Genomic DNA, 27,952 nt, shown 5'->3' with positions numbered 1-27,952 from the left:
CACAAGATCCACCCTGCCACCTATGTGCGTCGCTTGCGCTTTTATGGGTAATGCAAACTGTTTTCTTTTAGCGCCCCCGCGTTTTTGTGACGAGCGTGAAGCATCAATGGGCACCTTGAGGAGATTTAACGTTTCTTTTGAACGACGTCTCTAACATCATGTCCCCTGAAGGCTCCCGAACTGCGTGGCGATCAGTGTCAAAATCACGGCTGTAGATTCCGGAGTACACTGGTTTCATAGAGCAGTGGTAGAGAGGCAATCGTTCAAATCAGTGACGGAGGTAAATCAGTTCCCGTAAAGACCTCTGTAGGCTGATCCGGCCTGTACGTTTATACCACCACCGCCGTGCACGCGCTATAGAAAACGTAAACGAAGAATAGCGTGTGCAGCAGAAAACGAGTCAGAAGAAGAAGAGTCACGGGCCACGTTGCACGCGCCGTTCACCGATCTCCCGCTGCACAGGCCTTCGCAGCATTTGCCCGTATTGCTGGCTATTTTCATCGGACAACTCAAGTCTGGATCTCCAGGCCCCGGAGTGTCCCGCCTTTTCCTGGTCCTACCTGGCCTGCTGTCACCATGACGGAAAGCGAGGAGGGAAGCACGTCAAGCGAGGTAGGCCTAACCTACGCGGGAGAACCTGAGTATCTGCAAACTATGCTGGCACTTTTGCGGTTCTTACGGATTTCGACGGGGAGCGAAATCTGTCCCCGCGGCTCAGGTTCCAGCCGACAACGATCGCTGCGTACGAAAGAGTACGATCGCTGAGAAACCGATCAGTCATGATCACAATCAGCCTGACTACGCCCACTGCAGGGCAAAGGCGTCTCCCATGTCTGTCTAATTAACCCTGCCCCTCGCCAGTCGCGGCCACCGTATTCCTGCAAACCTCAATCTCATTCGCCCACCTAACTTTGTCCCGCCCCCTGCTGCGCTTACCTTCTCTTGGAATCCACTCACCCTTAAGGACCAGCGGTTATCTTGTCTTCGCATTACATGCCCTGCCCAAGCCCACTTCTTCCTCTTGATTTCGACTAGGATGTCATTAAACTGCGCCTGTTCCCTGACCCACTCCGCCCGCTTCCGATCTCTCAACGTTACACCTATCATTTTTCTTTCCATAGCTCGCTGCGTTGTCCTTAAATTAAGCTGAACCCTCTTTTTTAGCCTCCGCCGCCGCTTAAAATAGTTGCTTGTATCTATCCAATAGAAATGCAAGGTAGTCCTGTACACCCCTCGCCCTCGAACACTCGTACAACCTAGTGCCCACTGTGCAACAGCGCTCGAGATGTATGGCCATGCAATGGCCGTTCTGTGTGGAACACTGCGTGACATGTAGGCTACAAGGGTGCACGCATCCCTTGTGTGCGCAGGAGATGACCACGCAGGCGGGCTTCCAGAGCCGGGCGCACAAGCTGGCCACGCTGTTCATCATGACGGCCGGCAGCGCCAACGTCACCCGCTTTCCCGAGATGTCCATCGCCCACGGAGGAGGTGGGACCTCGTGTATTTTTTTTCGCCAAAGGCCGTTAGGGATGCGTTCAGTGACCATAGAAGGGGCCTGTGAGATGCAGGACCTTTTGAGCATTGTGGCCTCATGTCCAGGATTTTTCGGCATCAGTTATAGTTGTGGGACATGTGGAATGTTGTAAAGTTGTTACGGAAATATTCAACGTAAAGTGCCATTTTTTTTCGATTCATATGAAAATCTTGTTATAGTTATCCCATCGCTTACATCGAGTAATTAAGACTGCCCTAGAAAACCAATGGGAACGTTTTTGACGATAGCAAAAACGTTAATAGCAAACAAATGCAAGCTTGCTGAGGGGGAGATCTGCGGAGATATTGATTGTTACTGTGGAATATAACGAGATATAAAAAAAATAGCGTTCACGAACCACTTCCCGCTGAACCATACGCTTGTCCCGAATTTCTGAGTATGGTATATCAACACGGTTCTTTTCGGTAGTAAGATTAGCGCGTTCGCTCTGATAACTCTTTGATAGCTGCAATACAGCTTTGTCTATTGCTATGGAGTTAGAAAGATGTTCGCACTGACGAGGGTGTTCTCTTCCAAAACCGGGATTGTGGTACGACCACTAAAGAGCCACCTTCATTCTCTCGCCTCGAACCTCAACCTTAAGAAGAAAGATTTCATACTAGGCCCCGGCTGTGAATAATTTGCGACTGCCATGCTACTGGGTATGTTGGCATGACTTCATGCTTTGGTAATTAAAGGGATCTCGTGAGTACGAAACACCAAAAAGGGGCTCGCACTTTGAACCGAGAATAATCATAGCCCAATGAAAGCTTTAGATGCTGTAAATACTGATCTCAGGACCGTTGCCGTCTCTTCGGTATAAGTCGTGCCTTGTGAGAACCCACTTCTTCTCACCTCTACCCCTGTCCTTGAGGCGTACGTATTCTTTATTTCCTAGCTTTTCAACCGTTAAGAGACGTGTATATATGTATGGCGCTCTTGCAGTTCCGTTCATGCTGGCCTACCTGGCGCTGCTGGTCGGCGTGGCGATGCCCGTCATGCACCTCGAGAGCAGCCTGGCCCAGTTCTCCGAAGACGGAAACCGCGGCATCTTCGGCGCAGTTCCACTCTTCATAGGTGCGTCGTCGCTAACGGCGGGCACTATCAGTTCTCCGGCGTCGAATAGTTGGTTGCTCCTAATTTATTAATGTTCAGAACAGCGGCACAAAGTGCTTAACAAAAATAAAAGCTCATACAACAGAGCGCCGCTGTTGGTCGTCAGTGATTTTTTCTTTGAATACTTGCGCCACTTTTCGGAGTATTGGCTGGTCAAGAACCTACATCAGCTGATGGCGTGCCTATGACAAATGCATCGATGCATGTACTTGCGCGAAGTAGCTTATCTGCATTCAGTATAAGGCATTTCAACTTCGTACCCGTATTATCAGCCTAAAGAACTTCATTGTTTAAGTAATATTTTTTTTAGAATGCGCACAGTTTCATCCAGTTTATCCTCTGCAATGAGCTCCTGGTGGTGACAAACAACTTAAAATTCTTGAGCGCACCGACTCTTTCATGTCTAACATTCTGGGACAAAAATTTTGAATATTGGAAAATTGTAAAGTACTCGTTTGAAAATATTCAAGGTAATGGTCCATTCTTCCGATGTGTAGCAAAGTTTTTGCATTGCTCGCATGGCGCAGTTAAAACTGCCACACTAAAGCAATTGATGAGGAATGCAATATTCTCCCTTTTGTGTAGGAGGTCCTTGGAAAATAGCATAAATAAATAGAAAGAGAGCCTCCTAAATGGGCTAACGCTTGATTGTAATTTCACTGCAGCTAAGATAATGCGAAATCAACATTCTAAAAACAATATTAATATAATGATTTGGACGCCCGCTTACAGGCCTGGGCTACACCATGAGCCTGTGCGCGGTGGTGCACATCTTGGGCGACTCGGTGACGCTGTCCCAGCACCTGCTCCACCTGGTGTCCTCGCTGCGCAACCTCCTCTCGTGGAGCGGTGGCTGCCCCCCCGGGGAACTGGTGGCCAGCGACCGGGCATGCTACGTCGCGCCGGCGGTGAGCCTCCTTTGTGCACGCGTCACCCTGCTCTTCGTTGAGTAACGACGACGTGACAGTCTTTGTCGAAAGTTCCCGATCCACTTAACGCCCGGGTGCGACAGCAGTCCTCGGTTGGTGCAGTCGGCTCCTTCTCCTACTTATTACCCCCTTCCCTTCGAAAACTACATTTCCTTTACCAGGGAGGGTGCTATTAGGTATTTCAGGCACAATACTGAACCTCTCCTCATGCACACAGTCAAGACCCCTTGCTGCTACTACAACCGCTCCCAACATAACAACTGCTACTATAATTACTACTGGGTTTGCTAGTGCTTCTTGCTACCATAAATTGCTAACTGCATAAGCCGCCTCATCGCGGGATCCGGACCGGAGTACTGTTAACTGTTCTTGTTTCCTCTGTCAGCGTGCAAGAGAGTAACAGAGGCAGAGTGTAGCAAATGAAAGAACGAAGGTGCCACGGGACAGGCCGCGTACATGCGGACCACTACTGCCTCTATATAGTGTCCTTGTTAGGCTGGGACTCAACTCTGCTTTCTTGCGCCCCCACCGCATCGCAGCCGCTGTGCAGCAACGTGCGCTCGCGGCTGGCGGAGTCGTTCCGTCGGGAACAGCTCGACCAGGGGCTGCCCACATCCGGTGGAGACGATGGTGGTCTGGTGGTCGCGGTGCCCGCCAGAGACTACCACCACGAAGCTGCAGGCTGCATACCTGGAGTCTATAACCCTGTACACCAGCCGCAGTCGTGAGTGGAATATATCCGCCATCTTCATTCAACGCTTGCACTCTTTCACTACGCCGCTTTCCGTCACTGAACACAGTAGATTTGCTTATCACGTACGCTGGGCAATGACCCACACTAGGAGAGTTGTGCAATAAGTTATACTTCGTGGGCTGCAAGTGCTCTTAGTAAGCAATGCAATTGGAAGACGCTGTGTTCAAGTGATAATTATAGCTGAAATCAACAAGAGGAGATGAACATAAGCTCGGTATGTAACCTGAATAACAGGCAACCGAAGGTCTCTTGGGTATCGGGGGATTTCAAGGGAAACGGAGTGCAGCAACTCGGCCAGAGCGGCAGGTGGCCAGTTGCAGTTGATAAGTCTGCAGGGATAAGGTGCCTGCGGCTGGCGCAGGATAGGATTTATTGAGGGTCAGTGCTAAAGGGCTTTGCCCTGCAGTAGAGGTTGTGTAGGCTGAAGTTGATAGTGACCACATTTCCGAAATTCTGGAGTATTGTCATTGCGAGGGTTCGGTGTTCCACCATCGGTGCACTATGCAACGCATGTCATCGTGACAGAATAGATACGATGAGACGATAGGACGAGTCTTGTGCTTTTGCTGCAACATAGGGGGCCTGTTTATGTTTATTACACCTTTTGCATGAGCGTTCGTTAACCACGCTTATGAGAGAGAGGTGACCCCTTCGTGGACCCCCGCAGGCGCCGTGCCGGAGTCCCCTGGGACGGCGGCTCCTTGGACGAGATCCGGGCGCAGCCACTGCTCTCGCTGGCCGCCGTCTGGGTGCTGGTGTTCGCCCTCGCTCGCCACGGACTCACCAGCGCCAGGCGGGTAAGGAGGAAGACGGGCTTGAGGGGGGGGGAGGGGGGCTGTGGAAAAGAAAGGCGCGGCAGCCGTGTCAGGGAGGGGTGACAGAGAGATGTGGCTTGGTTTGTGGTTCATGGGAGCTCAACGTCCATAGGAGCTAAGGCTGTTAGGGACGCCGTAGTGGAGGGCTCCGGGAATTTCGACCACCTGGGGTTCTTTAACGTGCACTGACATCGCACAGTACACGGGCATCTAGCATTTCTCCTCCATCGAAATTGGACCGCCGAGGTTGGGATCTAACTCGCGTATCTCGGGTCAGCAGCCGCAGCCGAGCACCATAACCACTGAGTCACCGCGGAGGACTGAAGGAGAAATGTGATGCGAATTAGCGCCGGGCTAATTCGGCCAATAGTTGTCCTAAAACAGCTCTGACATACCGCAGCGTACCGGCTTTTACAGTTACAGCTTTTAGGCGTTGGCATCGGCGTAACAACATGCAGTGCTGACTGGTCCACATGCAGTGAAGTCGTGCATGCTGTACTGAAACGAAACATTGCAACGCATCCGTCTGAGTCCTCTGTACGCACTGACACCACGAGAGTGACAGCTTAGGGATGTGACGTGCACTGTGCCAGTCAAGACAGCATGTATAATACAAACTGAAACACTAGTCTGTGCTATGTAACACCTGTCGGTCATTCTCGCGTTACACAGTGGAAATGTCGGGGATGCCAGGATTCAACACCCTGACGGGTGTTTTCCTAAGTTTGTTTATAGCGATGGAGCAACAAGGGTACACGAAGTATTGAATTCTCTTCTTCGCCGCGCCAATAGCTAACGCCGTCAGGGCACAACTTGGTCGTTGAACGTGCGCTGCCTTGTTTTTGTTTTATTCTCTTTCGCATTTATTCCATCTAAGAACTGCGTTAAATAGTAATCAGTCTGCACATGCGCATATGTGTTGCCATGCTTACGCAGCGAACGTTGTCAGAAAAGAGGCTTTCCTTCACTTCTTTTTTGCACTCCCCTTGCGGGAGCAGCTATAAAATCCCATATACTCTTTTAAAGCTATCCCTAAATTCACCTTGAGAGAGTGAACATCATATCCTTTTGCGTACGGGGCCATGCACATATCTACTGTGCCATGTTTGGAAAAAAAAACTGCCTGTTGGAACTACGGTAGGGCAGAAGCCTTATTAGCTCCCAGAATAGACTGCGTGGTGGTAGTAAGAGCTTTATTAGATGCACTGGATGGGATTTAGGGGAGAGTGGAGGGGTTCACCGCTCATTTCAGAGTGAAAAAAATGCTGCACCATTCCTATCCCCCTTCACGAAATCAAAAAGTCTCCTGACAGAAGTAGAGCGGTGGAAGCAGCATGGACACATTTCGCAAAGACGGAAAAGATAGTGACCATGAGCAATCTGAGCGTGTATATACGCATGAGTGCCTATAAGTTACCCAAATGAGTTATCCAGGTTTCTGGGGACTTTGTTGTTATCCAGGTTAAGTGCCCGTCCACAGAGGAATAGACAAAATATACAGACACAGGGAAAGCAACAGACCATATACTAAATGCATTAAATATGGCCGAATTATTAGCGCACCAGCTATATGCAGATGATCAACAGTTGTCCAAATACTTTTAGCAGAAGTTAAAACACAATCTATGGTATTCTATGCCCGATAAGGTCTTGCGTCGAGCTTTAGGTCGCTCGTAAATGACGGCAGTGTGCTCCCCGATGCGCCGTTCGAAACTTCTGAATAGGTGTGTGGACGACTGCACTTTCTGAAATGCCTCACACCTGGCATGGCCCCTTTTCCGCAGTTCTTCTACGCTATGGTCCTCCTGCACCTGGTGACAACCGCACTGCTCCTGGTGCGCGGAGCTGCCCTGCCCGGTGGCCTGGGTGGTCTCGGCATGCTGTTCTACGCCGACTGGGGCAGCGTGGTCAACGTAGAGGTCAGTACTGGAACAGCGTACGAGGTCCACTGCTAGTGGCCTTCGGTTCTGCAGCCCAGCTGTTTGGGCTCTTGTTTTTAGTATAGCAGCTTACAACAGTGCGATAATCATCACTATCATCATCATCATCAACATCAGCCTGACCACGCCCACTGCAGGCAAAGGCTTCTCCCAAGTCTCTCCAAATAACCCTTTCTTGTGCCAGCTGCGGCCACCGTGTCCGCGCAAACTTCTTAATCTCATCCGCCCTCCTTACTTTCTGCCGCCCCCTGCTACGCTTGCCTTCTCTTCGAATCCACTCCGTTACCCGTAAGAACCCGTGGTTATCTTGCCTCCGAATTAAAAGCCCCGCCCAAGCCCATTTCTTCCTCTTGATTTCGACTAGGATGTCATGAACCCGCGTTTGTTCCCTTACCAACTTCGATACGTTCTTACCCAGTTTTCGTATTACGTGTACCTGAACCACGATAACACCGTACTGTCGGAGACGACGGTCTCTAACACATGAGCCTCACCAGAAACTGATACCCATGATTAGTCAATAGATGCAGAACACACTTCTGGAGATAAAGGTCGGATATGCGGGCTGGGAAGTTTGGCACTTAAATGAGCTTGTCCCTGAAATACATGGCACCTACGACCCAAAAGCACTTTTCGGGCGTCATGGAGACTTTTGTCGTCGGTCGTGTACCCATATACATTATACAACGCACTGGAGGCGACTGTGGTGCGATTTGCGCTCAGTAACAACTGAATGCGACAGGATGCTCAATGAGAAAGGCTGTAACTTCTCGACAGGGAGCTGCAACCATAAATTTTCTCCACCCTTCAAACTCCCAAAGCTTTATGAAAGAAGCTTAGACAGCATCTTCCTTGTTGTGACCCCAGCTTGCTTTTTCCTAGGTATTGGTCGCAAGTGAGCGAATTTGTACCGGTCGATAATCACTGCAGTGACATTTGTGTGCCACAACGATCGCTCTCCCTACCTGTCAGATGTGGTCCAACGCCCTGTACGTGTGCCTTGAGAGTGTGGGCGTCACCGGATCCGTCTACCTTGGCGTCGCGAGGCTCAACCACTTCAAGAACGACTACCACGAGTAAGGAGCTTTCGTATGGTTTTATGTTACCCACACTTCTCTGGAATCTCGCTGTAAGCAGCTGGACCTTGACCACAATAACTGTTTCTCGTCGAATTATTCATAAATTGTTCTAATTTTATGTCATTTATTTCGTTTACCTTAAATACATAGAATGTGCGCGATATGTGAACGATTCGGGTACAAAGAGTGAAGCCGATTTGAGCGTTAATGATTGCTGAACATTGCAAAGGGCGACATTTAACACAATTTGATTCTTACCACGTTGCATGTGTAACGCACTCGAAATGAGGACAGCCTTCGCCGGATGTTCCCGTGCCCATATGCAAGTGAACAAAAAATTGGCCGTTGATTACTGTTCTCAGTAAAGCGGTTCTAGGTAGACCGAGAGTGGATGATGTAACATTTACGAACAAAGCATACTCACCAGTTACTGCTGCTCATCAGCGGCTTGAACACGTCCATTCGATCCTTAACGGCGCCATCGGCCAGTCGGAAGATCGGCCTTTGACAATGGCCGAAAATAAGCGAACCAAAATCGTTGCTCGACTATTGTTCCACGGTTAACAGTGCTTCAACTTCCTGTCGATTTCGCCCTTTTCAGGGATGTCATCTTCGTGCTGGCGGCCGACACAGCGACCAAGGGTCTGCGCACGGTGATCACCTTGATGTTCCTGGGGCACCTCTCCGACAGCATCGGCGTCGACATCCGCATGCTCGTCGACTCGGGTGCGCGTTTTCGGCATATTATCTGTAATACAGTCCGTAGCTATATACTAGAAGTTAAATTTTAATGTGTATAATAAACTAAGGTATGAATAATGCGGTACTTCGAGTCACAGTACAGAGGGCAAAATGCTTGTCTAGAACACGTTCTGGGCGTGTTTTGAAGTGAGCACCCGATATCTAGCAATAACATTTTGTTAAAAATAGTCTGGAGTAAGCATGTGCAGTAAACCTCATAGGAGATCATTGTCATTTCTTGCCTTCCTTGTCGCTGCGGCTTGAGGAGCTGCGGAAAACTCAATTCGGTCTTTCTAGACATGTGTTTTGTCCTCTGTACATACTGCACTGAAAGTAAAGTACCCAAGTCTGTCCAAATAGAATAATACAATGCGTGTCTTATGCCTTATGTAGGGTAAAGTGTCTGCATCTTTTTCTACACCAGATGCGTGTTGTCGCTAAAACACTAACGTATATAACGGTGTATATAGGGTATTTTACAACCTGGCTTCGTAATCTCGGAAGACGTCGTACTAGGAAGCGCTAAAACAATTCACTGGCGGTTCAATAAGCCACTTCTTCTACTGCTAAACCGTGATGCTTAGAGATTACTATATAGACAACCTTCGGGCTTTTGCCGATAGTCTTGGGTTCTCAGAAGCCCCTCAAGCTCCCAGAAAATAAAAAAGCGGCCGTTGGCAACGACAATGAAGAATTGTGGTTCTTACCTTCTGTTTTGTGCGATATAATACGGAAGGCCCATTTGGTCCGGTAATGATTTAATCAAAGCATGTGCATCGCGCCTCAGTGCACTTAATGATGTCTTGAAAGTACAGCCTACACAGCAGAACAAAGCCCGTCCATTGACCTGTCATCCGCTTTGTCGTCGCTGGATGGAAGCTTACCGCGTAGCGTTCAATGGATACCGTCCAGAATAAATGTTTATAATAAGATACACCTGCTTTGCTTGCTGATCCCCAACGCCCTTCTACTCACGCTGCTATAAAATGTGAATCTGCAACGATCATTCCGCCCTACCCACCGATGCAGAGTACGACCCCTCGGCGAGCATCGTGCCCCAGGCCATGAGTGCGGTGCCGTGGCAGCAGTTTTGGGGACACGTCCACTCCCTGTGGATCGTCTCCACGGTTCTCCCCAAGTTTGTGAGTGCGCGCTTCCTTTGACCGTGTTGCTTTGTTGCCATGGCGTAGAAGTAGCTTGTTTGGAATGTGGGGTTTAAAGACGCAAAGCTGTACGCGGGCTATCATGGACTGTGTTGTGGAGAGCATTTGATTACTTTCGGCCAGCTAGGGTCCCTTAACGTGCACTGACGTGGAAAAGCGTTATTAGATTTCTCCTACATCGAAATGCAGTGATCAAAGCCTTGATTAGGTTTATTAGGTTTATAGCCTTGATTAGGTTAATAGAACTGTACAAACCATTTTTCTGGTCCCTCGTGATGCGCCCGAAACTATCATGTGTTCCATCGAAATTAGCATTCCAGGGCGATTTGAATCTTTTTTTTCGTCTCCCCGCATTGTACATAGCTGGTGGTGCCGGACATCCTATTGGAGCTGCTGGCCGCCTCGCACCCTCTGGTGTTGGCCAACCGGACCCTGGTGCACTTCTTCCTCTGCGCCCTGCTCGTCACCGCCACCACCGTGGTCTGCAGCCCCGTGAGTGAACACACCACAGGCGCTGCCATGAAATGCTGAATGCCCGGGTGTCCTGACAAGATCGTTTGAACAAATTTTGGACTTAAAAATGAAGTAAGGCTGTACTTCTATTGAAAACTGAGCTTTTATAACCTAGCTAAGGTCAAAAACTGAAATACACCTGTCGTCACGCCCGACTGGTTTCGGAAGTAAACTACGGTTCATCTACACATAGCACAGATCCCTGAAGGCGGGGAGTCCTTTTCGGTTGTAACGTCACGAATTTGAAACGAGTGGCGGGAAAATTCTTAAATGCAATTATCTTCGCAACGAATTCGTCGTTTTGTGTCAGAAAAATATAAACTCGAAAATACCTATAGAAGCGTTTTTACTAAGAACGACACTTTGATGAAGTTTTCTTCGTTGTTCCTTGAAGGGGCTGGTGATTGTTGTTCGTGGAAGCCGTCGCACGCGTCATGACGTTATACAGGCACACTTTCAGCATATTTCGTCTACGCTAGTAGGCGATACCCTGTAACTTGTTTCCTTTCTGTTCCTGCATCGGGCCCAGGGTGGCGCCACAATGGCGTCCATTTTCGTCCACAACCAGGACCGGGGCCTGCGCTTCTTGGTGCTGCTCCTGGAGTCGGTCGTGGTGCTTCAGTTCTGCGGTGCGTTGCTGCTGTCTAGGAACAGCCTATATATTTCCTGTTATTAACATGGAAAGAGCACACGTTTAACGAAGGGCTTGTGAAGGGCAGGTTCTTAACGTGGCGCCTTGCATACGTATACTGACATTTCAACGAGCGTAATTTTTCTTACTTTAGGCAACTTATCTCAAAAGGAAATAAGTCGTTCACAGTTGAAAGCAACGACCGCCGATTATGGTATTCTAGTTTGCTGGAGGCAAGCATGGCAGAAAGGTGATGGGTTTATAGGGTAAAGCACTGTACACATTCGTTCCGGTCGGTCTTGAATATAAAGATTTCCTTCCTAACATAGAATTGCAGGCGGACGAAGCGACCCCTTTTACCACTTTATTCAGTTCGTCGAGCAACAATGTTATAAACTAGGTTCAATCGATAAAAATCCCGCCATGCTGAGGCTGTAAGAAAGTGACGCGTATTATAGAAGTGAAGGGTCTATTCTTTTCATTCATTTTTTTCTCGACTACACATGCCACGCGATTGATGGTCGAAGACCTTTCCTTCTCCAATGAATTGTGTTCTTGCCTCGCAGGTCTACACAGGCTCAATATTATCTCCGAGATGATGACCGGCCGCGAATGCAGCTTCTTCGTGAAGGTGTGCTGGACGTCGGTCATTCCCATCACCGTAATTGTGAGTGGCCGTGAAGCCAGTTTTTCTGCCATTAGCAGCCATTTTCACCCACTGGATGCTCAAGAGGCGTGCGTGCTGGGGACGCATTCGCAACTCAACTGATAATACACTCCAAGCAGAAAGGAGTCACAAGGTAGTAAACTGTCTTCTAGTGCATTCCGGTTTATACAAGTGACCTGCGCTGGAAGGCAGTTTACTCCATTATTATTCTCATTTAGGCGTATTCGTGTTTAATCTGCACTCCCGGCCGGTGGCGCAGCGTGCCATTTATAGCAATGATGTTCCCTTCGGAGGTTGTGCCCTTTTTCAGGGAAGTTTAGCAGCGAAATTTGGCGAAAAATCACGGGTTCCCGGAAAATTTTAGGACTCAAAATTTTCTTCCTTTTTTATTGCTTTATTTTCAAAAGCTACTGTAAGGAAAAAGGACAGACATAGGGACTTCTTGGGTCAAATAGAAGATTCGAATATGGTGTGGAGCATCACAGTTTTGACTGCAATATTAGAGGAAAAATTGGTCGTTGTCAGCAAGGGTTAAGGCCCGAGCGCTTACTACTGCGTCAAATTTGGCATCTCCTTAAGGGTTATTGTTCTTCCTTTGCAGTGCATCTTTTTCGTGGAGGCAACCTTTGGGTACAAGGGAGCCGGCTTCCAGTACCCCACGTGGACCTACGCCGTCACGGCGTGGCTGTATCTCGTGCAGCTCAGTTGCATCCCAGTGTTTGCCATTGTCTTCATGAACGAAACTGGTCTGGTGAGTGAAGTAACTGAGTCAATGACGAAGCGATTAGCTGAGAAAACTCCCGAAGTAGAAAGTCAAATTTCGTACTAATGTATGCAATTGGGCGCTTTTAGAGAGTAATTCTGAATGCACTTTAATAAGCCCTACATGCTGTGTCTGTGCTTTTCACTGACGTTTACAATTCAAGAATGAGGCGGTAAATGCACTTTAAAAGAGTTTCTTCAACCAGTCGTACCCTCCGACTGGTTGCGATTAACCTGTCGACGTCATGGCACTTGTTGGCGTCATTGGTTAGAGGGAGTCCTTTGAACGCCATCTGCCACTGAGTTGAGTGCTTGAGTAGCTTGAAGCTATGTAAACCTGACCACTGCTTATCACCAGCTTCTCTCTCGAATCAAGTGGAGCACTTGTTCTTTTCTGGTAATGAAAGGAGTCAAACATTACGCTCTTAGGAGAACATGGCTGTAGGCCCTCCTTAACGCATAACATACCTGAAAAAAAAACAAAAAGAGCACAGGACGATGGAGTGGATCACAGCAATGCGGTCTTGTCGCCTCCCATCTATTTTTTTTTCTCGGGTCTATTGCGACTTTCATTTAGGACCTAAAATTCAAGGAAGCTATCGTACCTAATTTTCATGAGCTGAACAAATCAAATTTAATGGAAGATATACAAAGTTAACTCAGAGGAAGTGGAGAAAACACGTTTCGTGCTCGAAATACATACTGCGCTATAATGACCGCACTTGCCTAGACAGCGATAACTCCTGTTGCCGAAAAGTAAAGCTCCCCCTGACACTTGTTGATTTTGTTCTTTAATGCATCATAATGGAGTTCTTTAATGCATCATAACGGAGAGGGAGCAGGCCGACTGTGTCCTCAGGAAGGCCTACAAGATCGCTTTGCACCTACCCAGGAACGCATCAAACGAAAAACTGCTCCAGCTCGGAGTCAGCAACACCTTCGACGAGCTCGCAGAGGCTCAAACGGGTGCACAACTGGTTAGACTCAGAGGCTCCCCCACAGGAAGGGCGCTCCTGAAGAGGTTGGGTCGGAACACCGGTGGTCTGGCTGACAGATACACAGAAGTACCAGACGACCTCAGAAGGACTTTCAATGTAGGGCCATTGCCTAAAAACATGGATCCCAACTTACACGAGGAGAGGCGGAGGGCTAGGGCCGAGCAGATGGACAAAAGGCTAGGCCGATCCGAAAACACACTATATACGGACGCTTCTATGTACGCAAGCGTAGAGAAGCGCACAGCCGCTGTAGTGGTAGTCAATGGTACAGGGGAAATGACCTCCTGCGCTTCAGTGGGAGTGTCGGGGATAGCGGAGGCCGAAGAGATTGCCGTCGCGCTGGCGGTAGCCGAAGGCTATAGAAGAGGCCGCTCCCTGAACATTCTAACGGACTCGAAAGAAACATGCAAGAGTTATACGAAGGGCAACATTAGCGGCATCGCCCTTAGGATCATCGGCGAGGCGGCAGCTTCCGCTGGAAAAACGCCTATACAGCATATCAGGGTGCCAGCTCACGCAGGCGTAGCAGGAAACGAAAGGGCGGACAGCCTGGCTCGAGGGCTCACTTACCGAGCAGGCTTATCGGACGCCCCGGAGTTACGGCTACTCACGTGCGAGGGAGGCTACGCAGAGACCCTACAACTTTATAGGGGAACTAGATTGAGGTATCTACCACCACACAGAGCACTGACTAGGGAAGAGGCTGTAGGATGGCGTAGGCTACAGACGAACACTTTTCGTAACCTGTACATATACAGCAAAATGTCACCAACGCAATTCAGATCAGACTGTCCCTGGTGCGGCGGTAAACCTACACTCTATCACATTACCTGGGAGTGCGAAAGAAACATAGCATTCCACAATTATCAACCACCGAGTGAGGAGCAATGGGAGAGCTGTCTCTCCAGCAGCGAGCTCGAGGTCCAGAGGGCCTTGGTACAGCACGCTGTTGAAGCGGCACGACTCAGTGGAGCCCTGGACTGAGGGCCCACCCTTGCTCGAAGACTCAAGTCGCCAGCGCCCAAGCAGGACGACCAAGAAGTCTTCATCTCCGCGAATCTCTTGAAAGAGCAATAAAAGTTTTCTCTCTCTCTCTCTCTTCTCAACTGAACCTTTCTATCCGCTTGACTAGGACATACAAGAATGTATATACGAGGTTGTAAGGTATCGGTAGCGTTCGCGGGGGTCATCGGAACGCGGCTGGGGGCACTCAAAGCGGAGCGTCTCCTTTCTTGGAACGCGGCCGCTCGCGAACGCGCCGGGAAGTACGGGTGTCCACCCGACACGCGGTACCGAGCACGAATGTATATTTGTGTTTATTTTCATTTGACACGACCGTGCGTTTGGGTTTGTGGAAAGGGCGTTTTGCCCTACGGAAGCTGGAGGGCTGGCCAGGCTCTCGATAAACCAATCATGTGAACATCGTAACATGATTGGAAGCCACCAAATGTGGGCCGGGCCTTTAAGTCTTTAAAACTGGGCCCCGGAGCCGGAAGCGGGGTTCTGCACTAAGGTGAGATGCTACGCATCTTCGGCCACGCCGGGTAGAGGCCTCCCCTAATATTAGCCATGTAAGGTATCGGTAGCGTTCGCGGGGGTCATTGGAACGCGGCTGGGGGCGCTCAAAGCGGAGCGTCTCCTTTCTCGGAACGCGGCCGCTTGCGAACGCGCCGGGAGATTCGGGTGTCCCCCCGCCCCGCGGTACCGATTCGCGCACGTGCTGGCAGGAATGTGTATTTGTGTTTGTTTTTATTTGGTGGTGGAGAGGGTTCTTCACCTTACGGGAGCTGGAGGGCTGGTCAGGCTCTCCCTAAACCAATCATGTGAACATTGTAACATGATTGGAAGCCACGAAATGTGGGCTGGGCCTTTAGGGCTTTAAAACCGGGCCCCGTAGCTGGAAGCGGGGTTCTGCGCTAAGGTGAGATGCTACGCATCTGCGGCAACGCCGAGTAGGGGCCTCCCCTAGTATTAGCCAGTTCCACCTTTTTGTTGTTTTGTATCTTTGTGCCGTTTAATTTGTCTCCAGTGCCTGAACTTGTATCTATTATAAATTGCTGTACATAAAATTTGAAGTGTTCGCCTTACCCCTGCGTCTCAACTGAACACAAAACCGTCTCTGACGGGTACCCCTGGTGCGAAGAGCTTCAGTCTTCGAGTTGAAACCAACCCGTCTCTGGCGGGGCACCTCTGGTGCGAGGAAGAGTAGAAGAACCTGAAATTTACTGGCGCAGTCGATAGGATCCTGCGGCCATCGGAAGACGGCGCAGGAAGAAGGCTGACGGCAGGGAGAAAGGCGACGATCAGGCAACAGCAGCGTTCGAGAAAGGACCTGCGGAGAGACGGCGGCAAGGATGCAAGGACCACGGCAGTAGTCCAGCGACGCGGGACTGCATACGGTCCAGAAAAGCAGCGCGTCGATAACTTGACGGTCACCGGCGGCGGACCAGCGGCGTGCGACAGCTCATCGCAGCGTCCGGGGAAAGTGGCGGTGGACTCCGACGCCAAGGAGCGGGCAATGCGGATCGACGCATCGAAACCGTGAGTTTCCTTGGTCGCATTGTTCACGTCCCTGTGTTCGAGCCGGTAGGACAGCTGAGGGGTACGGAAGGCGGTATGGAAAGCTATCCATGCCGGCCCTCACTCGATGTGAGGTACCAAGTGGAATTAGCGAAGGCGCGCTTAGCGTACTTTCAGGCTGAACTTGCGAAAGTGAATAGAGGAAAGGCGCCGCTGTGCGAGGAGAAACCTCAGGATGTTAAGTGCGTCTTGGATGAATTAGAAGCAAAGCGCCAGCAGCTAGCGCTGGAGCTCGCTGAGCTCAAGGCGTCTAGGAAAGCTAGTGAACTAACCAGGGAGAACTGCTCCGAGTCCCGAGAGGTGAGGCAGCCTGTGCTGGAAGACAAAGGATTATGCTTGTCATGCACAGGTCAGGGAAAAAGGAGTGAGGACGCTGAAAGCAATCAGCCGGTATGCGGGAACGCATCTTTCTTAGGAAACGCCGCGAAAGGTTCAGGAAGTGAAAACAGGATTCCTGAAATACGCGGAAATACCACAGCTTTTCCTCCACCGCGGGCGGCTAGCAAAGAACAGGAGCAGCCCAATTCTAGTGATCTAGGGCCAATCGTGACCAAGGTGTCCGATAACAAACAGGACAGCGGTGGAATTCCTGTAGGCTCTATGACTAAGAGTGACCTCTGACGCGGAGCTAGTAACAGCCAGTGAAAATCTGGCGTTGCCGCAACCGCACACTGTGTCGGGTATGGAGCATGAAGTGCCCCGTAGCGTTTCTGGTGGCAAGAGCCCTTCATCCGAGGCAAAGAGCGGAGGTGGGCCTGTTGGGCCGACCGGGCAGAACGCCGCGCAGTTGTTGAACGTACCCGGTGTGTGCCCGACCAGGTCAGTTGAGGACTCAGAAATGAGTGGCGACTTGCCGCAAGGCAAGCCCGGGTCAAGTGAATGTCAGGGAGCTCATGGAGCCTCGGAGGCAGACTATGCCACGGGGCCAGCGGGCGCTGATCAAGCACGGAGCGGCGGTTTCAAAGTTTGCTCGTGCAGTAAAGGTGCAGATGGCCCCGGGCGAGGTGGAGTGGCATGAGGCAGGTGCGTGGCTTTCACGCTGAAAGTCGACGCGAGGAACAGTATGTTCCGTGCTAGAGGTCGGCATATCAAGTGTAGCAAGACTGACTGTACTGCTATATTTGGACGGGCCAGGGGCCATGCTCTTTACGCACCACGCGTGTCGTACTGGTGCGCCGGAGAGAGAGTGCTCTCAAGTGCGTCGCATGGTCAGAGATTTTCACCTATCGATGTCCAGGACGTTTTTGATCCTGGAGGGCACCATCTTTTCAATTCACGCCCCGTTGTGGCGCCAGCCTAATGAGTGAGTTACCGTTTAGGCGTTATTAGTGTTGAGACGCGTGGTGGCTCGAACGCACACAGGGACGCTCGGTGCGACCAAGGAGGCTACGTGGCCCGTATCAGTGCTACTGAACGCTCTAGTTGCGAGTGTCGGTGTGTGTGTCGAGCAGGACGCGGGTGTGCATGCTGGTGAACTGGGTGCAACGCACCAACTTGGACGCTGTGTTACGGCGCACGGCAGGCATGCCACTGTGTGTATTTAAGTGTGCATTTTGCGTGATGTTGTGTTGATGCCCGTGTGCATTTTGTTGTTTTTGGTTTTGTTGGTGCAACTGGTCGCAGCGCGACAGCTTGGACTTCGGTGAATGTGCTGGTTTTACAGGTGTGAAACGCGCATTTGAATGTGTACGTTTTGTTTATGTTATGTCACCCGAAGGGTAGTTTCGTGTCAGACACCGATCCCTGTTGTTTGTAATTCTAAAAGTGCCATTTGAGCCCTTTGTAGAATCTTGGGAAGGGCGTGTAAGGTATCGGTAGCGTTCCCGGGGATCATTGGAACGCGGCTGGGGGCGCTCAAAGCGGAGCGTCTCCTTTCTCGGAACGCGGCCGCTTGCGAACGCGCCGGGAGATTCGGGTGTCCCCCCGCCCCGCGGTACCGATTTGCGCACGTGCTGGCACGAATGTGCATTTGTGCTTGTTTTTATTTGGTGGTGGAGAGGGTTCTTCACCTTACGGGAGCTGGAGGGCTGGTCAGGCTCTCCCTAAACCAATCATGTGAACATTGTAACATGATTGGAAGCCACGAAATGTGGGCCGGGCCTTTAGGGCTTTAAAACCGGGCCCCGTAGCTGGAAGCGGGGTTCTGCGCTAAGGTGAGATGCTACGCATCTTCGGCAACGCCGAGTAGGGGCCTCCCCTAGTATTAGCCAGTTCCACCCTTTTTGTTGTTTGTCCTTTTGCCGTTTAATTTGTCTCGAGTGTCTAAACTTGTATCTATTGTAAATACTGTACATAAACTTTAAGTATTCGCCTTACCCCCGCGTCTCAACTGAACACAAGACCGTCTCTGACGGGCACCCCTGGTGCGAAGAGCTTCAGTCTTCGAGTTGAAACCAACCCGTCTCTGGCGGGGCACCTCTGGTGCGAGGAAGAGTAGAAGAACCTGAAATTTACTAGCCAGTTCCGCCTTTTTGATGTTTTGTCTCTTTTTCCCGTTTAATATGTCTCTAGTGCCTTAACTTGTATCTATTGTAAATACTGTACATAAAATTTGAAGTGTTCGCCTTACCCCTGCGTCTCAACTGAACACAAGACCGTCTCTGACGGGGCACCCCTGGTGCGAAGAGCTTCAGTCTTCCAGTTGGAACCAACCGTCTCCGACGGGGCACCCCTGGTGCAAGGAGAGTAGAAGAACCTGAAATTTACTGGCGCAGCCGACAGGATCCTGCGGCCGTCGGAAGACGACGCAGGAAGAAGATTGAACGCAGGGAGAAAGGCGACGGTACAGCAGCGCTCGAGAAAGGACCTGCGGAGAGACGGCGGCAAGGATGCAAGGACCACGGCAGTAGTCCAGCGACGCGGGACTGCATACGGTCCAGAAAAGCAGCGCGTCGATAACTTGACGGTCACCGGCGGCGGACCAGCGGCGTGCGACAGCTCATCGCAGCGCCCGGGGAAAGTGGCGGTGGACTCCGACGCCAAGCAGCTGGCAATGCGGATCGACGCATCGAAACTGTGAGTTTCCTTCGTCGCATTGTTAGCGTCCCTGTGCATGTGTTCGAGCCGGTAGGACAGTTGAGAAGTACAGACGGCGGTATGGAGGGCTATCCATTCCGGCCCTCACTCGATGTGAGGTACCAGGTTGAGTTAGCGAAGGCGCGCTTAGCGGACCTTCAGGCTCAACTCGCGAAAGTGAATGGCGGAAAGGCGCTGCTTCGTGAGGAAGAACCTCAGGAGGTTAAGTATGTCTTGAAGGTAATCGAAGCCAGACGCCAGCAGGTAGAGCTCGAGATTTCTAAGATCAAGGAGTCTAGGAGAGCTAGCCAACTAGCCAGGGAGAACTGCTCCGAGTCCCGAGCAGAGAGGTCGCCAGTGCTGGAAGGCAAAGGCATATGCCTGTCAAGCACAGGAAAAGAAAACAGCCAGAGAGAAGTAAAAAGAGAGCCAGCTTTCCGCGAAACTGGAATCTCTCGTGAAGAAAGTATCCTGACGGAACGCAGCGTCGCGGTGTTAGAGGCGGTGAACGCGCACTCCGACGATCCAGCTGCGCAAGTTAGCTCTACCCCAAATGACACCAGGGACGCGGACGCGAGTTCAGGATTGTTGGAAATCACTCTAATTCCCAAAACGCGGTTTCAAGCGGGCTGCGAAAAAGAGCAGTCGGTTCAGCGTGAAACGACCAGCGACGACAGACGTCAGACTGGCGAGCTAGGCATAGGAGGAGGTCAAACGTTGCCGCAACGGCACACTGTGCCAGGCATGTGGCATGAAGCGCCACGTAGCACTATTGATGGCAAAGTCCTTTCATTTGAGGACAGGGAAATTCGTGGCGACTTGCCACAAGGCAAATTAGGATTAAGTGGCTGCGAAAGAGCGCAGGTAGCCTCAGAGTTATTTGATGCCACGAAATCGGCAAGCGCCTATAATACAGGGAGCGTAAATTTCATTGCATGCCCGTGCAGGAACGGGGCAAATAGCTCCAAGCGAGGCGAAGCAACAGGAGGCAGGGGCGTGGCTTTCAAATTGAAAGTCAGTTCGAGGAACAGTACGCTCCGGGCTGCGGTATGTCAAATTAGATGTAGCAAAGCCGGCCGCACTGTTATAGTTAGACTGGACAAGGCTAATGTTCCTTACGCAGTACGCTGGTCGTACTGGTGCGCCGGAGAGAGCGTTCCCTTAGGGGCGTCGCATGGTCAAAGATTTGGACTTATCGAGGATCAGGACGTTGTTTTCGATCCTGGAGGGCAGCATTTTTGAATTCTTGCCCCGCTGTGGCACCAGCCTAATGAGCCGAGTGGCAGTTAGGCGTTAATTGTGTTGAGACGCGTAGTGGCTGGAACGCACACAAGGACGCTCGGTGCGACTAAGGAGGCTCACGTGGCCACTTACGGACGTCGTGCGAGTGCTACTGAACGCTCTAGTTGCGAGTGTCGGTGTGTGTGTCGAGCAGGACGCGGGTGTGCATGCTGGTGAACTGGGTGCAACGCACCAACTTGGACGCTGTGTTACGGCGCACGGCAGGCATGCCACTGTGTGTATTTAAGTGTGCATTTTGCGTGATGTTGTGTTGGTGCCCGTGTGCATTTTGTTGTTTTTGGTTTTGTTGGTGCAACTGGTCGCAGCGCGACAGCTTGGACTTCGGTGAATGCGCTGGTTTTACAGGTGTGAAACGCGCATTTGAATGTGTACGTTTTGTTTATGTTATGTCACCCGAAGGGTAGTTTCGTGTCAGACACCGATCCCTTTTGTTTGTAATTCTAAAAGTGCCATTTGAGCCCTTTGTAGAATCTTGGGAAGGGCGTGTAAGGTATCGGTAGCGTTCGCGGGGGTCATCGGAACGCGGCTGGGGGCACTCAAAGCGGAGCGTCTCCTTTCTTGGAACGCGGACGCTCGCGAACGCGCCGGGAAGTACGGGTGTGCACCCGACACGCGGTACCGAGCACGAATGTATATTTGTGTTTATTTTCATTTGACACGACCGTGCTTTTGGGTTTGTGGAAAGGGCGTTTTGCCCTACGGAAGCTGGAGGGCTGGCCAGGCTCTCGATAAACCAATCATGTGAACATCGTAACATGATTGGAAGCCACCAAATGTGGGCCGGGCCTTTAAGTCTTTAAAACTGGGCCCCTGAGCCGGAAGCGGGGTTCTGCGCTAAGGTGAGATGCTACGCATCTTCGGCCACGCCGGGTAGGGGCCTCCCCTAGTATTAGCCAGTTCCGCCCTTTTTGTTGTTTGTCCTTGTGCCGTTAATTTGTCTCGAGTGTCTAAACTTCTATACGCTGTAAATATTTGTATATAAAACTTCAAGTATTCCTTTTTGTTATCCCTGTGTCTTCAAGTCTTCAAGTTGAAACCACCCGTCTCTGGCGGGGCACCTCTGGTGCAAAGAAGAACAACAACAACCTGAAATTTACTGAGGTCTGTTAGAAAAGTATCCGACCTTTGGCCGTAGAAAAAAAACTTGCATAACTGGAGCGTTCCAAACCTAGTCACCTTCAAAGTATACTTGGGACTCCACACACTCCTCCCAGCGGTGCTGCCATTTTGGGAAGTATTCCGAAAAGGCCCCTTTCGGAATGGAGTTTAGCTCAGCTGTCGTTGCAGCCATAATGTTCTTCCTTGTCTGAAATCGCGCTCCTTTCAATGGCCTTTTGATTTCGGGAAGCAGCCAGCAATCGCAGGGGCCATATCAGGAGAGTAAGGAGTCTGTTGAACTACAGGAGTCTGGTTTTTTGCCAAAAAAGTCTGAATCAAGTGCGAGGCATGTGCAGGAGCATTGTGATGGATGCGCCACATTCCTGTTGACCTCAACTCCGGGTTCTTGCGCCGCACAGCATCACGTAGGCAACAAAGGACATCCCTGTAGCACTCTTTGGTCATTGTTTGACCCTGTGGAGTGCGTACTCGTGGTCTGCCACACAGAGGGTGTCAAAGAAAGCAGTCAGCATCACTTTCACATTGCTGCGCACTTGGCGGGCCTTCTGAAGTCTTGGTGACGTGGAATGGTTCCACTGTGACGACTGGGATCTGGTTTCCGGGTCGTACCTGTACACCCAAGACTCGTCACCAGTTATTATGATGTTGATAAAGTCGGGGTCACTGTTTGGGGAATCCAGCATGCCCTGTGAGACTTCAACACGAAGCTGCTTTTGCTCCACCGTGAGCAGCTTCGGCACGAATTTCGCCGCAACTCTCTCCATGGCCAAATCTTCGGTGATAATGGAATGTGCGGAAAAATTGCTCATGTCCACCTCTTCCTCAATTTCTCGGATAGTCACGCGACGGTCCCGCATCACCACAGTGTTCAGTTCGGCAATTGCCTGGTCATTTCGGCATGTTGATGACCGATTGGAGCGTGGCTCGCTCTCCACAGATGTGCGGCCATCTTTAAATCAATTGTACCACTGCTTAATCTGTGTGCTGCTCATAGCATCGTCAGCGAAAGCCGTCTGAATATTCCGAATGGTTTCCACTTGGCTGTCGCCCAGTTTATGGCAAAATTTGATGCAGTAGCGCTGCTCCTGTCACTCCGCCATTTTCCTTGCAATAAAAAACCGACGAGAGCACTGCGCACCGCCTCACTCAAATGCTGCGTCCCAGCGACTGACGCTATCGGCAGGCGGGAGAAAATTCGTGCATGCGCACGAAGGTTCAAGGTCACGTGATGCAAGCGCGCTTGTTTCATATCCATCAGGTGTTCGAAAAAAAAATAAAGTCGGATACTTTTCTAACAGACCTCGTACATCATAACAAACTGCTGTGAAGAATTGTTGCCGCGCAAAATAGATAAAAATGAGCCATATTAAATTTCTGAACAATACACGCTACAAACTTTGCCGAGGCATTTTCTCACGTCCAGCTCTCTCTTAATGCACCCAGTTTCAAGCATTTCACACCTGATAAAGACCAACATTTGCCCGGAGGTGATAAGTGCTCCTAAAAAACGCTGGAGATATTTGAAACCGGTAACTTTTGAGCACTATAAGGCGTTCTACCCCAAGGCCGTCCTATCGACAACAGTCGTCATGCTCGTGGATAGCATACTGAATCCATGCACGGCAGTCTAGAAGGAGTGAACACAGGCAGCAGCGGGTGGCTGTCAGGAAAGCTGCTAGTGCTTAGCTGGAATTTTTTGGTCAGCATGGCTGCTTCTGTAGGTATTACCAGCATGTCTTGTTTGCAGATTTCAGCCACTCAAGACTTGTACACAAACCTGGCGCTGACTTTACGGGCCATACATCAGCAGACCGCTAAACTACTCTCGATGAAAACTGCGAACTTACCGTCACTCTTTCATGTTGCTGTCGTCTTCCACACTTTTTCTCATCACTTTTCTGCAACCATGGTTGACACAGTGTGGCCGAATGCCGCAACGATCAGCTAGCGGCGATATTTATCTCATCGAAAAAAAAAGTGCCACGCTTAAGCGCGAAACACAGACGCGCCTAGGCCCATTTCTCCTGCGATTGTACAAGTGACTGCATAAATTGTGTATTAGTTTTATGTCAAGAAGTGAATACAATCTATAGGTGCAAAACAATAAGAAAGTTTCATGTTTTCTCGCGCATTAACAAGTTTAGGATCGTATCCGGGCGCTTTCTTGTAGTGAGGATCCAGAAACAGTGAAGATGAATCCGGTGGGAAAAGGGTAGTGCCCACTACCTCCTCTGTACGGAGGGATCGCAGCTCAATATTTTGCTAGCAATAGCTCCACGGTAGCAATCGCGATAAACAGTGCCTTCCCTCTCCCGTCGACAGAATATGAGGGACTGCCTGGTCCCTCTGCCCGCCTGGGTTCCAGCCGCCTGGGACCAGGTCATGGTGTACAGGCAGCTCATGGTCCTGGAAGGAATGGACACCGAGGCCCGCCAGAAGCCCCCAGATGGACAACGGCCGAAGGCGAAGGTGCTTCGCGTTTCAATGTTTAGCTCTTCTATGTTAAACATTCCTGGATAAAAATCCTGGACTATTGACGCAGATCGATTTGAGTTGGTCTTCAGTGTCCTTTCCATCTCAACTGAACAACTCGTGCTAACACCCTAAAAAGCCACTGCCCAGCTTTCCTAGACCTTACAAACTAGCGCCATCTATTATGTGCATACAGTGAACACCGCTTAACTCAACAGGGATATTTTAAACTTTTAATTTGGAGAAAACTAGAGATCCCGAGAGACTCAACGCGAACATGGCGAATATCATAGGTCAATTCTTCATCTCCGCTGCAAACTCTGAGCTTTAAATTGCTTCCTGCGTTTGTATTAACGATTTCCGACGGCCATATGATATCAATGGCACGTTCGAAAAATTACAAAATTACCGCGTTTATTTTCAACGCTCACAGCCACTAGGCACATGGGGGCAGCCGTGCAAACGAAGTGTTTGTCCAGGTTGGCAAGGCTTTTTTTCGTACATCGCTTTTCCAGAGCCTAAAACATGGCTTTTAGGGTGTTTCGCTAAGTGATGAAAAGCAAAAATTGTTTGGACCCATCTGAACTGAGGTTTGGTCATCACATAAGAATGCCTTGCAGGTACTCCGTCGGGTGGCAGTGAAGAAGAGCGAGAGTTCCTCGTCGAGTACCGAAGTTCTCGGCAACCCTGATCTGTTCGTGGCCATCCACACGATTCCGAGCCCCGATTCGGGCAGCCTCGGCTCACCACGCATTCAGGCGGGCAATGCCGGCCCCAGCGGAGTCCCCGACTCTGGCACTGTCCACGTGTCTCGACGGCTGAGCTCCATCAGGCGATCCATGTTGCGCCCCAAGCAGCCCATCGCGGAAGACGTCTCGTCGGAGGTAACGAAGAGCTCCCGACCCGTGGCAGCCTCCGTGGAAACATCGGGCAACGAACCTCCCGACCATCAGCCTCACAAGACAGGCTCAGACCGGGGAACATCGCTAGTAGAGGTCCCGTACACACCCGAAGTGCCGGGTCAAGCCGACAACCAGGTGGGCATCGCAACCTTACAAGAGCCAGGTCCTCAACTGGCACCAGTTGCTCCAGACATTGCTTACAAGCTTCAAGAGGAAAAGCTATCAGGAAAAATGCAAGATGCTGCCGTCGTATTGCAGGATGAACAGGCTGAACGCGAATCTCAGCAGAGTCGGGTCCAGAAAACTGCTTCTAAGAGTAAGCTGTCGAATAAGTCTAGCGTGGCCGAGTATGCTGCAGTTAAGCCCGAACAGAAGCCGGGAACTGTGTCACAAGGCAGCGGCGCTTCTGTGAAAAACGTGGCAGGTGCGCAGGAACTGCGTCCGGTGGAACACGGGATTGCCGCTGAAGCAGATCTTGCTCCCAAGTCCGACGCAGGGAAGACTGCGGGCTGTTTACAGGAGGAGCCCAAGGAAGCGTTAAAACGGCTGAAGGTAAACTTTCTTCTTTTCATTCTTTAGGATGTAATCTGATGTTAGATGTGTTTCTTTCGTTTTTTACTTTAGTCCATTCAGGTTTTGTGAGCAGTCCTCATGTAATTTATCTTGAATATAGAAAACTGCCGACCGATCAGAACACAATCTTTTCCCTGCGCCAAAACAATTTTGTTCCGAGACAAACTTCTGTAGCTCGAAACTGGGTTAATTATATATGCTGAGATCTGAAGACAATGTGGGTCTTCTCGTGGATTCTGTTGGACAACCTACTTCTACAACTTTTGTCGCCGTACAAACCGCGCAAGGCTGTCCTTATAATCAATGAACATGTGTCAGGGCATGCTGTCCAAACAAAAGTTTGCTGCTAATGCTATCCTCGTGGTACCCTGTGCAGGAAGGAGTCGTACTACGGCGGAAGCGCCGGAAGCACAGGAAGGCGGCCTCAGCTCCACATGCTGTCCGCGCTGAATCACAAGACGACGCCAGAGTACCGGCCGTAGGCAGCCCGGAGAGCGACTCAGCCCGTCACACGGTCATCGTACGCGCTCCTTCGGTGTCCACCATCGACAAGTCTACGGCGTTCCGCTCTGTTCTGCGGAACCTACTCTTGAGACCGGAGGAGCGCGCCAATGTGTTGCAGCGGACCGGAAAGGTTACCTCCAGCGAACCTGCACCGAAGGGGCGCATCTTAGCGTCCTCACCCTGGTTTTCGCTCGACAGCCGACGGACAGCGCCCTCAACCGGGGTCGGTCCTCAAGAGACAACGGCTGTCAAGACGAGACCTGGGCAGGGACTCTGCATTCCTGAACGAGAGGGTGCTACTTCCGGAGGCAGTGGCGTTTCTGGAGTGATGAGGTGCAGCAATGCATCGCTGCATACCGAGAAAGCGACGGTCGCTGAGCCTCAGGCCAAGGATAATGCACCCTCGCAACACGCCAGACGACAAGCAAGAACGAAGTTGAAGGCTGGCGATTCTAAATGGAAGGTCTCGGCCGTCGGGTCAGTCCAGGAACATCAGAACCAGAAGAAACCTTCAGTGCCTCCTATTCCGGACAGTTCTAGAAATAAGAAGCCTTCCGGAAGCCAAGCAGAGTTGGCCTCTCACGCTTCCGGCACAGAAGCGCCCGGAGGAGCGCCCAGAGAAACGCGTCCACAGTCATCGACGGCTGTATCGACGCGCTCTAAGCACTGCAAACGTGCGGATACAGACGGTGTTGGGAACACTGCTCGGGAATCGAGGAATCCCGCCGATGACGAAAAGGACAAGGACGGACGACAGGAACGTAATCGTGCGGAAACATGACCATTTGAAAAGCGTCCAATGCCGAGAACGCGGTCTACATATGACGTGGCCTGCGGGAGTTGCAGTCCAACGTGGCGTTTAATGCTGATAGCCTGAAGCTTGAGAATTGTACTCTAGTGGAGAACTCTGCATTGTTCTGTTGTTCGTGTGATGAGCTGCTGAACGGCCTGAGATTAGTACAAGGTGCTGCAGAGTTCCCGACAGAGAAATTAAAACCTGGCGGCAAGGAAAGTCGCACTGCTTGAGTGTGGCTTTAGTCTGTTCTAAACATGCATATCACGCAAATTGGCGTCTGTGCGCAAAGCAGTGCAAATATGCTACGCATGCAAATGCTCTTTACGGAGCGCCAATCATATTGACTGTATCGAGATTATTTGCGGTTGCATAAAGCAAGCTTGCACATAAAGGTGCTCATCGGTGTTTATATGCAGGTTTTGAAAGTCAGCTGTACTTGAATACACGTAAGGTGGCCACATGCCACGCGATACTGACTCAGCAGTGGTTTGTTGTTGTGGAAATCCTAAACCACATTTCTAGCGTGTGGCTCGGTGCAGGCAGGAGTACGGGTGGTGCCCATATACGGGGCCTACATTTGGCGTTTTTTTTTTTTGGAATAAGGCGTGTGCAGACCGCTAGCTGCATCTCAGACCGCCAAAGCTACTAAAATGCTGCAGAGCTTCGTCAAGCAATAAACATTTTCATAAGAAGTACAATTCCCTCGGCCTGGTGCTGGGATCTTCTGGGCTGAAATGCTTGGAATAGGCGATGTCGCTGTAAAAGCGAAAGAGGGTCCGTAAACGAGTGAAACCGCGAGTTATCGAAAGAAAAACGATAGCCGTAATGTATAACACCAAAAGAGGGCAGAGGGAGTGATTGAATCAACGCGTGTTAACATCCTAGTCGAAATTGAGGAAGAAATAGGCTTGGACACGGCGTGTAATGCGAGGGCAAGATAACCGCTGCTCTTTAAGGGTAATTCGGTGGATTCCAGGAGAATGAAAGCGTAGCAGAGGGCAGCAGAAAGTTAGGCGGGCTGAAGTTATTTAGTGTTTTCATCAT

The 27,952-nt window shown here is 50.6% G+C and overlaps 1 protein-coding gene across 1 annotated transcript; it reads left to right on the top strand.

The window, feature by feature from the left end:
* Nucleotides 1-502: 502 nt before the first annotated feature.
* LOC149348508 (uncharacterized) lies at nt 503-27,253 on the top strand. Its single transcript, XM_089588137.1, has 17 exons — nt 503-612; nt 1,371-1,491; nt 2,483-2,614; nt 3,386-3,561; nt 4,122-4,306; nt 5,004-5,133; nt 6,936-7,070; nt 8,064-8,167; nt 8,772-8,896; nt 9,941-10,053; nt 10,438-10,566; nt 11,117-11,216; nt 11,785-11,885; nt 12,487-12,636; nt 23,984-24,130; nt 24,754-25,587; nt 25,985-27,253. The coding sequence occupies exons 1-17, from the start codon at nt 577-579 to the stop codon at nt 26,891-26,893; spliced, it is 3,627 nt and encodes a 1,208-aa protein (XP_089444263.1). The 5' UTR covers nt 503-576; the 3' UTR covers nt 26,894-27,253.
* Nucleotides 27,254-27,952: the final 699 nt, after the last annotated feature.

Source organism: Amblyomma mixtum, chromosome 4 (genome assembly GCF_055824585.1).
Source record: "Amblyomma mixtum isolate Tamu chromosome 4, ASM5582458v1, whole genome shotgun sequence".
Lineage (NCBI taxonomy): Eukaryota > Metazoa > Arthropoda > Arachnida > Ixodida > Ixodidae > Amblyomma > Amblyomma mixtum.
This window is presented reverse-complemented; position numbering and strand designations above follow the sequence as displayed.

What these genes read in the sequence shown, in the direction of transcription:
- LOC149348508 (XM_089588137.1), top strand. Translation starts at nt 577, where the DNA reads ATGACGGAAAGCGAGGAGGGAAGCACGTCAAGCGAG. An exon ending in GACTCACCAGCGCCAGGCGG is followed by an intron (nt 5,134 to 6,935) that starts GTAAGGAGGAAG and finishes CCTTTTCCGCAG; the next exon opens with TTCTTCTACGCTATGGTCCT. An exon ending in TCATTCCCATCACCGTAATT is followed by an intron (nt 11,886 to 12,486) that starts GTGAGTGGCCGT and finishes CTTCCTTTGCAG; the next exon opens with TGCATCTTTTTCGTGGAGGC.